General features: G+C 60.5%; 4 protein-coding genes across 4 annotated transcripts; 1 reads left to right on the top strand and 3 right to left on the bottom strand.

Moving 5' to 3' along the window:
• Positions 1–341: 341 nt before the first annotated feature.
• Positions 342–1704, top strand: A1Q1_04310 (uncharacterized protein; the record flags this gene model as incomplete). The annotated part of the gene is made up of 4 exons (XM_014322687.1): positions 342–503; positions 810–925; positions 1091–1512; positions 1604–1704. The coding sequence occupies 4 exons, from the start codon at positions 342–344 to the stop codon at positions 1702–1704; spliced, it is 801 nt and encodes a 266-aa protein (XP_014178162.1).
• A 58-nt stretch (positions 1705–1762) lies between these two features.
• Positions 1763–2831, bottom strand: A1Q1_04311 (uncharacterized protein; the record flags this gene model as incomplete). The annotated part of the gene is made up of 2 exons (XM_014322688.1): positions 1763–2621; positions 2659–2831. 2 exons carry the CDS (start codon positions 2829–2831, stop codon positions 1763–1765), a joined length of 1032 nt encoding a protein of 343 aa, XP_014178163.1.
• A 2452-nt stretch (positions 2832–5283) lies between these two features.
• Positions 5284–7328, bottom strand: A1Q1_04312 (xanthine/uracil permease; the record flags this gene model as incomplete). Its single annotated transcript, XM_014322689.1, has 2 exons — positions 5284–7038; positions 7248–7328. 2 exons carry the CDS (start codon positions 7326–7328, stop codon positions 5284–5286), a joined length of 1836 nt encoding a protein of 611 aa, XP_014178164.1.
• Positions 7329–10064: 2736 nt separating this feature from the next.
• On the bottom strand, positions 10065–11494 carry A1Q1_04313 (beta1-tubulin; the record flags this gene model as incomplete). Its single annotated transcript, XM_014322690.1, has 2 exons — positions 10065–10418; positions 10481–11494. The coding sequence occupies 2 exons, from the start codon at positions 11492–11494 to the stop codon at positions 10065–10067; spliced, it is 1368 nt and encodes a 455-aa protein (XP_014178165.1).
• Between the last annotated feature and the right edge of the window lie 30 nt (positions 11495–11524).

The raw sequence follows: 11524 nt of genomic DNA on the forward strand, positions 1-11524 counted from the left end.
GCCATTTTCCACTAACTGCCGGTGTCCCTGCCGGTTCGCTGCCGGTCAGCTGCCGATGCACAGTGGACGGGAGGGCAAAGACGGCTATCAAAGAATGGGGTCACTGGGTACCGGGGTTGGTTTGTCAGACTGTCACTCTTAGCGGCGAGAGGTCCGCTTGCCTGCCACCCCTACCAGAGACTGCGACATTATGCTCTCTGAATCTTGCTACAACTGCGCGTGCATGGAGCACTGCTCCTACTTCGCTTGTCAGACTTTCTAGTTCTTTGCAACTCTCACCGATGGGCCACACGCACTCGACGCCGTCGGTCCCCTCGCTCGTGCCCGCCAACACCTCGATCATGACGCTCCACAACGACATGGGATCCCTCACCCTCCCATCCCTCCCGCCGCTGCCGAGCGAGACAGACGGGGCGACTGTGGAAGGGGCAGTCACGCACGTCGAGGTCGTGGATGGGCGCGGGTTCCGGAATCCGGTCGAGGGCGGGGGAAGTATGATCACGGTGAGTCCGTGTCGAGGGCCGTCAGGCCCGAGGCCCGCGCATGCCCGCGCAAGGCTCCCGCACAGCTCTGTCTAAAGCGAGCGGAGCTCCATGTGTCCACAGACTCAGTGGTCAAATGGACGAGTCGCCCCCGCTCCCGGACGATAAGACTACTGGGTGCTCGTGCAGTTCTCCAGGTACTGGTCACGACGGAGCCGAGCGCGGGCCGATCCGACCGTAGACGTTCGACGCAGACGTTCGACGCAAGGAACGCGGAACGCGGAATGCGTGATAAGCATCTGAGGCTGACACGCTGACACGCCACAGCGCTGGCTCAACCCCGAATCGCTCGGCGAGCCGCTCAACCTCATCGTGTCTGGGGCGAGCGACGCCGAGATCCTCGTGGACCAGAAGCTCAAGGGAGGGTTCAGGAATTACATGCTGTGAGTCATCGTCGAGCGGTGGGCGCTGCTTCTCGTCCCTCGCACTGCTCGCACTGCTCGCACTGCTCGCACAGCTGTCTGCTGTTGGCTCGAGTGGTCGGAGTAGTCAGAGTACGCTCGCGCTAGTACGCTCGCGCCCGCTTCGCGGACCCTCGCTGACCACAGCTCCGGGTACATGTCCGACGAAGCGTTCGGGCTGCACCTGGGCGACCCGCAGCTGGCGGATCTCGGCGACGGGCGCGGTGCGCTGAAGCAAGTCCGCGAGCTGCGGCACAACTACGGCGAAGTCCTCCTCGGCACGCTGACCGAGACGCTGATCGGCGGCAACCACCTGCGCTACTGGAAGCAGGGGGGCAGCAATGCCTACTTCCTTGCTGCTAGTGCTGAGAAGAATGTCCAGGAACACCACGACATTGTGCCCGACGGGTATGACTTGGGCCGGGACCAGTTTGTCGGCAAGCTGGTGGGATATGAGATCAAGGGCAAGCCGAAGGCTGGCGATCGGTTCAAGGGGGAGTCCCACGCGCTCGGGTGGACGTACGAGACTAGCGTCGAGTATGTCGATGGGCTGCTTGCTGTTGACCAGGGTGAGTATGCGCAGCGAGTTGGCCTGACTAGTGACGCAACGCTAAGATGACTCACACGCTCACACATTCTCCTCGCTTGCGCTAACCCCAGCCACGATCAACCACCACGACACGGTCAGCGTCGACGGCAAGACGACAGATGGCCTCGTCGCCCTCCTCACCGTGCGCATCAAGAAGCGTGGCATCCTCTGAGTGTCTATCAATAACGAACGTAATGACGGGTATGCGACGGACAATGGACATTTGGATATTAATTCTGTGCCCCGCCCTGCTGAGATGTGACAGCCCTATACTCGAAGAGCGCGGGCACGAACCGCTCCTCGTCGATCTGCACGCTGCCCAGCAGCCCACCATCCTCCGTTGAGGGAACGAAGCAGCGCTGCAGAGCCCAGTGGTACTCCTTCGGCACGGCCGCGAAAGTCCCCGCGTCCCAGCCCAAGGGACAATAGCTCCTCGCGTCACCGCGCACCATAGCGCGGACAGCAGCGTGCGCGAGGTCCGGACTTCCCAGCTCTGAAGCAGTCACGAACGTAGCGAGCGTCTCCGGCGCACTTGTCCGTGAACTGCCCAGTGCCTCCGTGATCGCGAGCAGGATCTCGCCCTGTACTGGGAACTCGTACCGGTGTGCCAGCCTGAGTACGGGCAGCAGGCGATCGAGACCAGCACTGGCGAGGGAGATGTCGCGACTGGGACTTGGGCTGGGACTCACACTGACGCTCGCGCTGGCGGATGGCAGAGAGGAGAGCGAGCTGCCGTGTCTGGAGTCGGAGCCCGAGCCGCCAGACCCATTGCCTGGCGGAAGGAGGTCTGGTGCAGAGCTCGTCGGCGCGAGCGGAGAGGTGAGCGGTCCCGAGGCGATGGAGGCGCTGCGCGACGCCAGCGTCGACTCGGACCCAATACCCGAGTCGAGACCTGAACTGCCCGAGTTTCCGCTGTCGGGGGAGAGGAGCGATGGGCGGGTCACGCTCGCTGCGCCCGTGTCGGCCTCGGCGGCTTCGGTCGCCAGGTTGGCGCTCTGGAAGTCCAGCAGGAGGTGCACGGCCTTCTCGTCCGCGAACGTGTCTTGAAGCTGGATCACGCGTGTGTGTTGAGCAACGGCGTAGAGTGTACTGTGTGTCAACAACTGACTTGAACTGAATCACTTACGAGCCGTGGAGGTGTTGCCGGTCTATGCGGAACTTGACCCCGTCGACTGAGTGCAGCTCCCACTCGCCCGAGGAGAAGTACCGGTTGGAGACGACTTCGACATCCTCCGTCGCTGCCATTGCCGCCGGTGCGGCCTCACCGCCGTTCAGGTGTGTGCTATCCGTGATCGTCATGGTTTAACTGCCGGGTGTCGATCGTCGAGATCGTCGAAGAGTGTGGCGCCGAGGAGGCAAGGAATGGGGCGGAAGAGGTAATGTCAGACGAGAAGGGGAGAGAGCAAGGAATGTGCAAGTAGCACGCGCGCGATAAGACGGGTGACAAACACGGCCTTGGCTAGGTTATAAAGAGCTCTGGGTGCCCAAAAGAGACATGAACTAGAGAAGGCTAAGAAGCTGCCGGGGATGCCGCCGACGATGATCGCGATAAGCTCGATTGCGCCGGGTGTGACGTCTTGTTTACTCGCTCGGGACGTTCGCGCAGTCAGAGACTAATAGATGTTCCGGAACGCGGACCGTAAAGAGAACACAGAGGAGCGTAGGAGGGAGCAAAGAGGAATGCTAGAGGCAACGGAGAGCACAAAGTCAACAAGCAAACCCACGCGCAGCAGTCGAGTAAGAAACACTAAGCAACGCTTAACCTCCCACCCATCAAACTAGTATGCAACGAGGGCGGTGCTGCGCCTCGTCTGTAGGCGCATTACACGCTTTATTCGCCCCGGCTGATGCTCGAGTCACGGCGCGTTGTTCGCTTGCCTTGCCACGGGGGGTCACCAGGCGCGGGACTAGTGGACGGCGGCGGGTGGCGGCCGGTGCAGCGGGGGAGACGGTAGTGGGTGTCGGCAGCGGTAGCATCTCGGTAGCCACTGATAGCGGCGTGAGAGAGATCTGACCAGCGGCGCCAGCGGCGCCAACTGCCCTAGCCTGCAGATCGGCCGCTGAGCCGGGGCTGGTAGCGGTTCACGGACCGAGGGAAAGAGAGGGCGGGAAGACACTGCGTGCTGCGCTCTCTGCGCTGTCCGCAGGCTGTGACACGACGAAGACCTAAACGTTACACCCTGCTGGTATTTGCAGGTCCACATCGAGTGGAGATGCAAGTCAGCAAGAGGTCAGCAAGATCTGCGCCACAATCAACCGTCTCCCCACTTCCTACTTCTCGAGATCGCCCTCTCAGCGAAGACGTTCGGCTTTCGGGCGAAGGGCGAAGAGCGCACACTCAACGTCATACCCCTGTGCCGAGGACCGCGGTGGATCTGGCCCTCACTCGCATCTCACGCATCCCGGCGGAAAGCACTTGCCCAGATTGACCATTCAACAGCACGCGGTAGATGGTGTGTTTCCTGCCATTTTCCACTAACTGCCGGTGTCCCTGCCGGTTCGCTGCCGGTCAGCTGCCGATGCACAGTGGACGGGAGGGCAAAGACGGCTATCAAAGAATGGGGTCACTGGGTACCGGGGTTGGTTTGTCAGACTGTCACTCTTAGCGGCGAGAGGTCCGCTTGCCTGCCACCCCTACCAGAGACTGCGACATTATGCTCTCTGAATCTTGCTACAACTGCGCGTGCATGGAGCATCGCTGCCAGCTACTGCTAGGCACGCGCTCAGCTACCCACTCAGCACCTATGCATGAAATCAACACTGGTCCGGGTGACCGACCGAAGGCCGAGCGAAGGACACGCAGTCCGAACCCGATGTGCCGTCAGTGCCGGTGCCGAGGAATGGAGTGATCGCTGAGGCATGGCGATCACCCGGCACGCCGCGGTATGCTTGGCACTCGGCGTAAACAATGATCACCTCGTTTGCAGCCAGCGGTAGTATGCAAGCGGCGCACGCGGCGCTGCGCACGTCATCGTAGCTCCCCTGCTAGTTCAGTCGGGGCGCAGCAGCAGCAGCTTCAGCCCATCGGGCGTACCCAGTCCGTCGGCCTAACGTCGGACGTACGGCTTCGGGCTTGAGCCCAGCGTGGTCACGGCCTCGTATCCCAGCGCGAGAGAGGCGTCAGAAGCATCAGCCGGCGTCTTGGATCGACGCTCGTCAGCCTGACAATCCGCCCAAAGCTCGCATGTCGAGCTAGAGGACTCGACTCCAACGTTCAGGCAGCCTAGACGAACAGCTAGTGCGTGATTCCCAATGTCGTCAGGACGTCAGTGGCGCCAGGCTCTAAGACAGCTAGCGCTACGGCGGTACTCTCCCTGAACCAGGACGGGAAACTCTGCTCTCTGTCGAGCTGCAACTGTCAAGACCCCAGGTTATCCCTATTGTATGCATTGATCGAAGTATTGGCAGTGAATGTGGCTATAGACAAGCGGGTCTATCTTTTGGACAGTTGGACAGTTCGAGAGGCAAAGTGGATGTACACAAAAGCTCTACTCTAAACTTAAACAGCGAAGTGTGGGCGAAGTGGATAGCGAAGGACTAGATTTTAATGTGTTTGCGTGGCCAGTATATGCGTGTGTGTGTGTGGTGTGGATGTGGTGGATTGTGGATAATAGAGATGAAAAACGAAACCCCAAGAATTATAGATTGCGAGGCTCTCGCCGGCATTAGCTGAAGGTCGCCGGTGAGTTATAGGACGAGACGCTCGCTTGCGCTCGCTGAAGGTGGGACACTCGCTTCGCTCGCGTCCCGCTTAGACGACGACCTTCTCCGACTCGAGCGTGGGCTCGATCCTCTCCTGGGGGATGGGACGGAGGCCGCTCGGGCTCGGGGGCTCGGAGGACTTGTCGCTGTCGTCTGCCTTGTCCTTCTTCTCGCGCTTCTCGGCGGCGGCGGCGCTGCTCTCGGCCGGCGTGGAGGTCTCGGACGCGTCGTCAGAGACAAACGAGTCGGCGTCGGTGTCATACTTGTCGGACCAGAAGTGCTTCTGGCCCTTGGCAAGGCGCACAGCCCAGGCGGGGAAGAAGCCGCCCTCGATCTTGTAAGTCCACGGCTCCTTCTCGTCCTTGTTGGGGGGCACGAGCTTGCCGCGCGAGATCTTCTCGAGCAGCCACACCATGACGTTGATGATGATGTAGGACATGATGCCGGCGATCAGGCCGTAGGCGATCGAGTACGTGAAGGGCATCATGCAGATGGTGAGGAAGGCCGGGATGCTGTCGCCAAAGTACTTCCAGTTGATGAAGCGCGCCTCGGCGGCCATCTGCGCGCCCACAATGATGAGCGTGCATCCCGTCGCCCAGGGCGGGAAGGAGGCGAAGATGGGCGCGAAGAAGACGGCGATGAAGAAACAGAACCCAGTCGTCATGGCCGTGATGCCCGTGCGGCCGCCCTCGGAGATACCGGCTCCAGACTCGACGAACGCGGTCACGGGCGGGACACCGAGCACGGATCCGATCGAAATACCGAGCGCGTCGACGGTGTAGGCCACGGTCGAGTTCTCAAAGTCCTGCGTGCGCTTGTTGAGGAAACCACCGAAACGGGCCATGGCGTACAGCGTGCCCGTCGCGTCGAGAATGTCGACGTACAGGAAGGAGATGAAGGCGAGGCCGAACTGGCCCGCGTGCTCCGACATGTTGAAGTCGATGACATTGAGCGTGTGCTTGATGGGGTGGAACGTGACGACCTGCTTGAAGAAGTTGAAGCCGTCGTCGCCGAGGGGCGTGTGCGGGAAGTAGGTGACGGGCGAGTTGCGGGGCCACGAGATGATGGACACGAGCAGGATACCGGCAATGATGGCGCCCTTGACGCGGTACATCATGAGCATGACTGTGAAGACGCCGCCGCAGAAAATACCCAGCCACAGGGTGGGGTTGCGCATCTTGTCGCTCGAGGGGCAGAGACCCGTCTCCGGGTCCTTCATGGCGGGGTGGCAGCCGGCGAGCTCGATCGGCGTCGCGTCGGCTCCGGTAATGAGACCAATACCAGCAGAGTACGTCATGCCGATGAGCGTGAGGTAGAGACCGATACCGACCGCGGTGGCGAGCTTGATCGAAGCGGGAATAGCGCGCGCAAGCCACTGACGGATGCCGAGCCAGGTGAGACCGACAAAGACGAAACCCTCGACAAAGACGGCGGCAAGCGCGACCTTGTAAGGAATCAGGCCCGAACCGTGGTATCCGACAACAGTGTAGGCAAAGTAGGCATTGGTGCCCATTCCAGTCGCGAGGCCGATGGGCATGTTGGCGAACGCGCCCATGCAGAACGTGACGAGGGCGGAAATGGCGGCAGTGGCGGTGACAATGTCGCGCTTCACCTCCTGCACGCACTGCATGTACTCGACGTTGGAGTCGCAGAGGTCGCCCATCGACTCCGGGGGGCAGACACAGGGGCCGCCAGACTGGGACACGATCGACGCGTTCACACTGATAATGTACGCCATCGCGAAAAAGGTCGCGAGACCGGCGCGGATCTCGTTCGTGAACGTCGTGTTCTTGCGCTCCTTACGCTGGGTTGGTCAGCGGGTTTGCTCCGCGAGCATCCAGTCGCTCGCTGCGTACTGCGGCTCGTCGCCACTGTGCATCCTGCCTCCTGCACCAAACGCAGGATGCTAAAAACGCAAGCCGATGCGAAGAACACATCCGTAGCTAGTGCGATGCGATATCGCCACTAGCTAAGGTGCGAACCACACATGACGCGCCCAAAATTCTTACTCACATGGCCACTTCCCTCGAGGCGGAAGTACTTGCCAAAGTAGGACTGCGCGACGCGCGCGTTGAGCTTGTCGAGGAAGCGCATTTTGTGCTCTAGGTTGCAGAGCTCGTGGATGCCGAGCGGCGAAGAGGTGACGAGGGGGGTCGTCGAGAGACGAGGGAGGAGGATACAAGTTATAAAGATATGGGTTGGGAAAGGTTTTCGTCCGGGTCGCGGGTCGCGGGTCGCGGGTTCGCAGGTCGCCGGCAGAGGAGCAGGCGTGCAGGCGGATGGCCTTCCGAGTGGGTGGGACAGAGATTTCGGGCTCAAGCTGCACGGGCAGTGACTCTGGTCCTCTTCCTTGCCTGGCTGGCTGCTGAATTTTGCCGGGGTCTGGTCCCCTCTCAGCTCAGGCCAGGCCGAAGACCCGGAGGACCCGGACAACGCTTATCGCAGCCTTGGCCATGCCCTGTCGCCGGCCTGTGGGCTCCACCACCCAGCTCCAGACATAGGCACTGGGCGTCTGGCGTCTGGCAGCTGGGCTTGGGGGGCCGGCGAGCCTGGCTTGGCTCCACCTCTAGTCCAATCCTCTGGCAATCCGCCGATGCCCAAGCGAGTCAAAGATTACGGTTGGGACCTGTAATCTGTAATTTTATGTGAAGGATCACTTATCGGCGTCGCGCGATTTGGCATTGCCAAGCTGCCCTCCAGGGTCCGGAGGAGTGTCCAAAGGAGGGGAAAGAGGGGCAAATCAGGGCTCCCACGTGCCTCACCCTCAGCTCACAATCTCACCTCAGCAGCTGATCTCTGCTCTCATGCCTGTCACACCGGCGACCCACGGCGAACACAGGGACAACAGTCCGGCGTCTTTTTCCTGGCCGAAATTTCCAAGGCTGCAAAAGGGTGGCTCAAAGGGATCGACCCATGCTGCTCATGGCTCATGCTCACGCGCACGTACTTTTGACGACACTTCGTAAAACCTCGGAGGTGTGGCCATTCCTATCCGCCAGATCTTCCGCCTTGCACCGTGTACCTCCGCCTGCCCGCCTGGACCTCCCTGGACAACGCGCCCGTCCTCGCCGAGAAGCCGGGGTAGGGTGGCCCCGCGTCCACTAACCGGCCATGGCTCCTCATGGCTCACGATGGCTGCATTTGCCTATCACGCGACCAAAAACGTACCCATGCTATCGCCTCTGGGCTTATCCGCAGTGTTATCCGAACTCACCACTGTGGAAGTACAGGCGCCACCTGCATATAGCACGGACGTAGGCTTCGGCCTATCAAGGAGAGTCTCAGCGGGATGTCTCCAGACTGATGAAACGGGCTCACTTGGGCCCGGCACGCACTGACCAGAATGCTCAGGCCCGGGGCCAGAAGGCTGAGATTGTCCCGTTTCACAATCGCAGGATCGCAGGATCGCAGGATCCACAGGATAGAAGGAGGAATGTATCACGACGACTTGGCTTGGGTTTCTGGCGATACAAACGAACAGCGAGCGGATGGTCCGGCCGCTCGTGACTGCTGGCTTCACAACCGGGAGCATCGCAGGCATCGCTGATAAGCCCCTTCAGCTTTCGACGGCTGGAGGAAACGGCTCGAACAGGCGTGATGGAGGCGTGGACGAGGCGTCCGATTCTGGGCGCGTGACTGCTTGCTTGGCATGTAAGCGTGATCCCACGTCCAGGACATGATGCGGCTTGATGTTACCTCATTCACGACCGATGACAGCGAGTCTCGGCCGGATTCTCCTTAGCGATGAGTGCAGCTTGATCTCAGTTACTCACCCTCCGTGACAAGCCTGTGTTCGGGATAGTTACATATCGCTCACCAGCGGACTGCACAGCTGTCGGTGTGAGGAGCCGTGTTGTTAGGTGTCGGGTTGGCTACCCCCACACGCTCCGGTCAAAGCGCTTTGCGCCGCGACAGATTGAGGCAGCCTGACTGTGAAGATCGAGCGTTCGGCGGAGTCATAAACACGGGCGGTCAGAGACGGGCGGTTCGTAGTGGGGGGAAGTGCGCGAGACTTAAACCTGGGCCGAGTTTTGAGTGACAGAGTCCAGCATTCACTTCCGGCGTTCATCCTGCGCTTCAGTCGCAGTCAGCTATGGTAGGTAGCAAGAGTTGAGGTGAGTGATTCTAGGATATGCAGACCTGAGAACGAGAATCTGCGGCGACACCTGTGCTTATGAAGTGCAAAGACATCCCAGTCGACTGGTCCGTTTGTCTCAGATGACGGCTCCGAGATCCACCTCGTCTTCGATCATAAACGGAGTTGTCCGTTATGCCAATTGTGTTAATGCCACACGACTGCCTTGCCTCTTCTAGTTGACTACGCTCAGCTTCTCTTAGACTACGCTCAGCTTCTCTTGGCGCTGACTTTGCGGATCCGACGCATGCAACGTTTCTTCAGTGCTGTTGTGAGTGATGCGCTGCTCCCATAACTATCATGAAGGTGGCGCTTCCCTACCTGTTCTCGTGCTGGACTCTGCCTGGTCAAGTCGTTCAAGCCTGCGCACTGGAGCACGCGGTGGTGACTCTACTCTGCTGTTCGCTGCGCCCTGCGCAAGCGGGTCTGCTGCTCACGACGCACTCGCTCCGCTCGTGCGCTTCGCTCGTCTTTACGTCATAGTCATACATGACCTACGAAGAACGCAGCACGCCGTCTCATCACGAGACACCGGGTTCAGCAGCCCGGGCGTGGCGAAGAAAAGGAGGGTAGGAGGGTAGGGATAGGGGATGTTTGGGGCGACGCTGCGACGACAGGGCTGCCGCCGGGTCGTCGCCATGGGGGGTAGAAAGGAAGGTTTGCAGGTTGAGTGCCTACGACGGAAGAAGGGGAGCTTAAATCTCCTCCTCCTGCTCGAACTGCTCCTCCTCGAGGAGCTCGTCGTCGTAGAGCTCGTCGTCGGCAGAGGCCTCCTGGTACTGCATGTACTCCTGGCAGAGGTCGACAAGGTTCGACTCGGCCTCGGAGAACTCGAGCTCGTCCATACCCTCGCCGGTGTACCAGTGCACGAAGGCCTTGCGACGGTACATGGCCGAGAACTGCTCGCCGATACGCTTGAAGAGCGACTGGATCGAGGTAGAGTTGCAGATGAAGGTCGACGACATCTTGAGGCCACGGGGAGGAATGTCACACTGCGCGGCAGCGACGTTTCCGGGGATCCACTCGACGAAGTAAGCCGAGTTCTTCGCCTGGCGACTGTTAGCTTTGCGCAGAACTGGTAGCTATAAAGCAAAGAAAGAGGGTGACTCACCTGGACGGTCTGGAGCTGGTCCTCGACCTCCTTCATGGAGACCTTTCCGCGGTAGATGCACATGACAGTGAGGTAGCGGCCGTGGCGGGGGTCCGAGGCAGCCATCATGTTCTTGGCGTCGAACATTTGCTGGGTGAGCTCGGGAACCGAGACGGCGCGGTACGAGGCGGAGCCGCGCGAGGTGAGGGGCGCGAAGCCGACCATGAAGAAGTGCAGACGGGGGAAGGGGACCATGTTGACGGCGAGCTTGCGGAGGTCCGAGTTGAGCTGACCGGGGAAACGGAGACAGGTCGTGACACCCGACATGACGACCGAGACGAGGTGGTTCAGGTCGCCGTAGGTGGGGGTCGCGAGCTTGAGGGTACGGAAACAGATGTCGTACAGCGCCTCGTTGTCGATACAGAAGGTCTCGTCCGAGTTCTCAACGAGCTGGTGGACGGAGAGGGTGGCGTTGTAGGGCTCAACGACGGTGTCGGAGACCTTGGGCGAGGGGACGACCGAGAAGGTGCACATCATGCGGTCGGGGTACTCCTCACGGATCTTGGAGATGAGAAGGGTACCCATACCGGCACCGGTACCACCACCGAGCGAGTGGGTGATCTGGAAGCCCTGGAGGCAGTCGCATCCCTCGGCCTCGCGACGGACAACGTCGAGAACCTGGTCAACGAGCTCAGCGCCCTCAGTGTAGTGGCCCTTGGCCCAGTTGTTACCGGCACCCGACTGTCCAAAGACAAAGTTGTCGGGGCGGAACAGCGTGCCGAGGGGACCGCCACGGATCGAGTCCATCGTTCCCGGCTCCAGGTCAATCAAGACGGCGCGGGGAACGTACTTCCCAGCAGCGGCCTCATTGTAGTAAACGTTGATACGCTCGAGCTGAATGTCGTTGGTTCCCTTGTACGAGCCGTCGGCCTGGATGCCGTGCTCCTCGGAAACAACCTCCCAGAACTTGGCACCAATCTGGTTACCACACTGGCCGGTCTGAAGGTGGACAATCTCGCGCACTGAACGGGACATTGTAGAGTCGAGCGTATATGCGTTTACACG

Source organism: Trichosporon asahii, assembly GCF_000293215.1.
Source record: "Trichosporon asahii var. asahii CBS 2479 unplaced genomic scaffold scaffold00070, whole genome shotgun sequence".
In the NCBI taxonomy this organism is placed as follows: domain Eukaryota; kingdom Fungi; phylum Basidiomycota; class Tremellomycetes; order Trichosporonales; family Trichosporonaceae; genus Trichosporon; species Trichosporon asahii.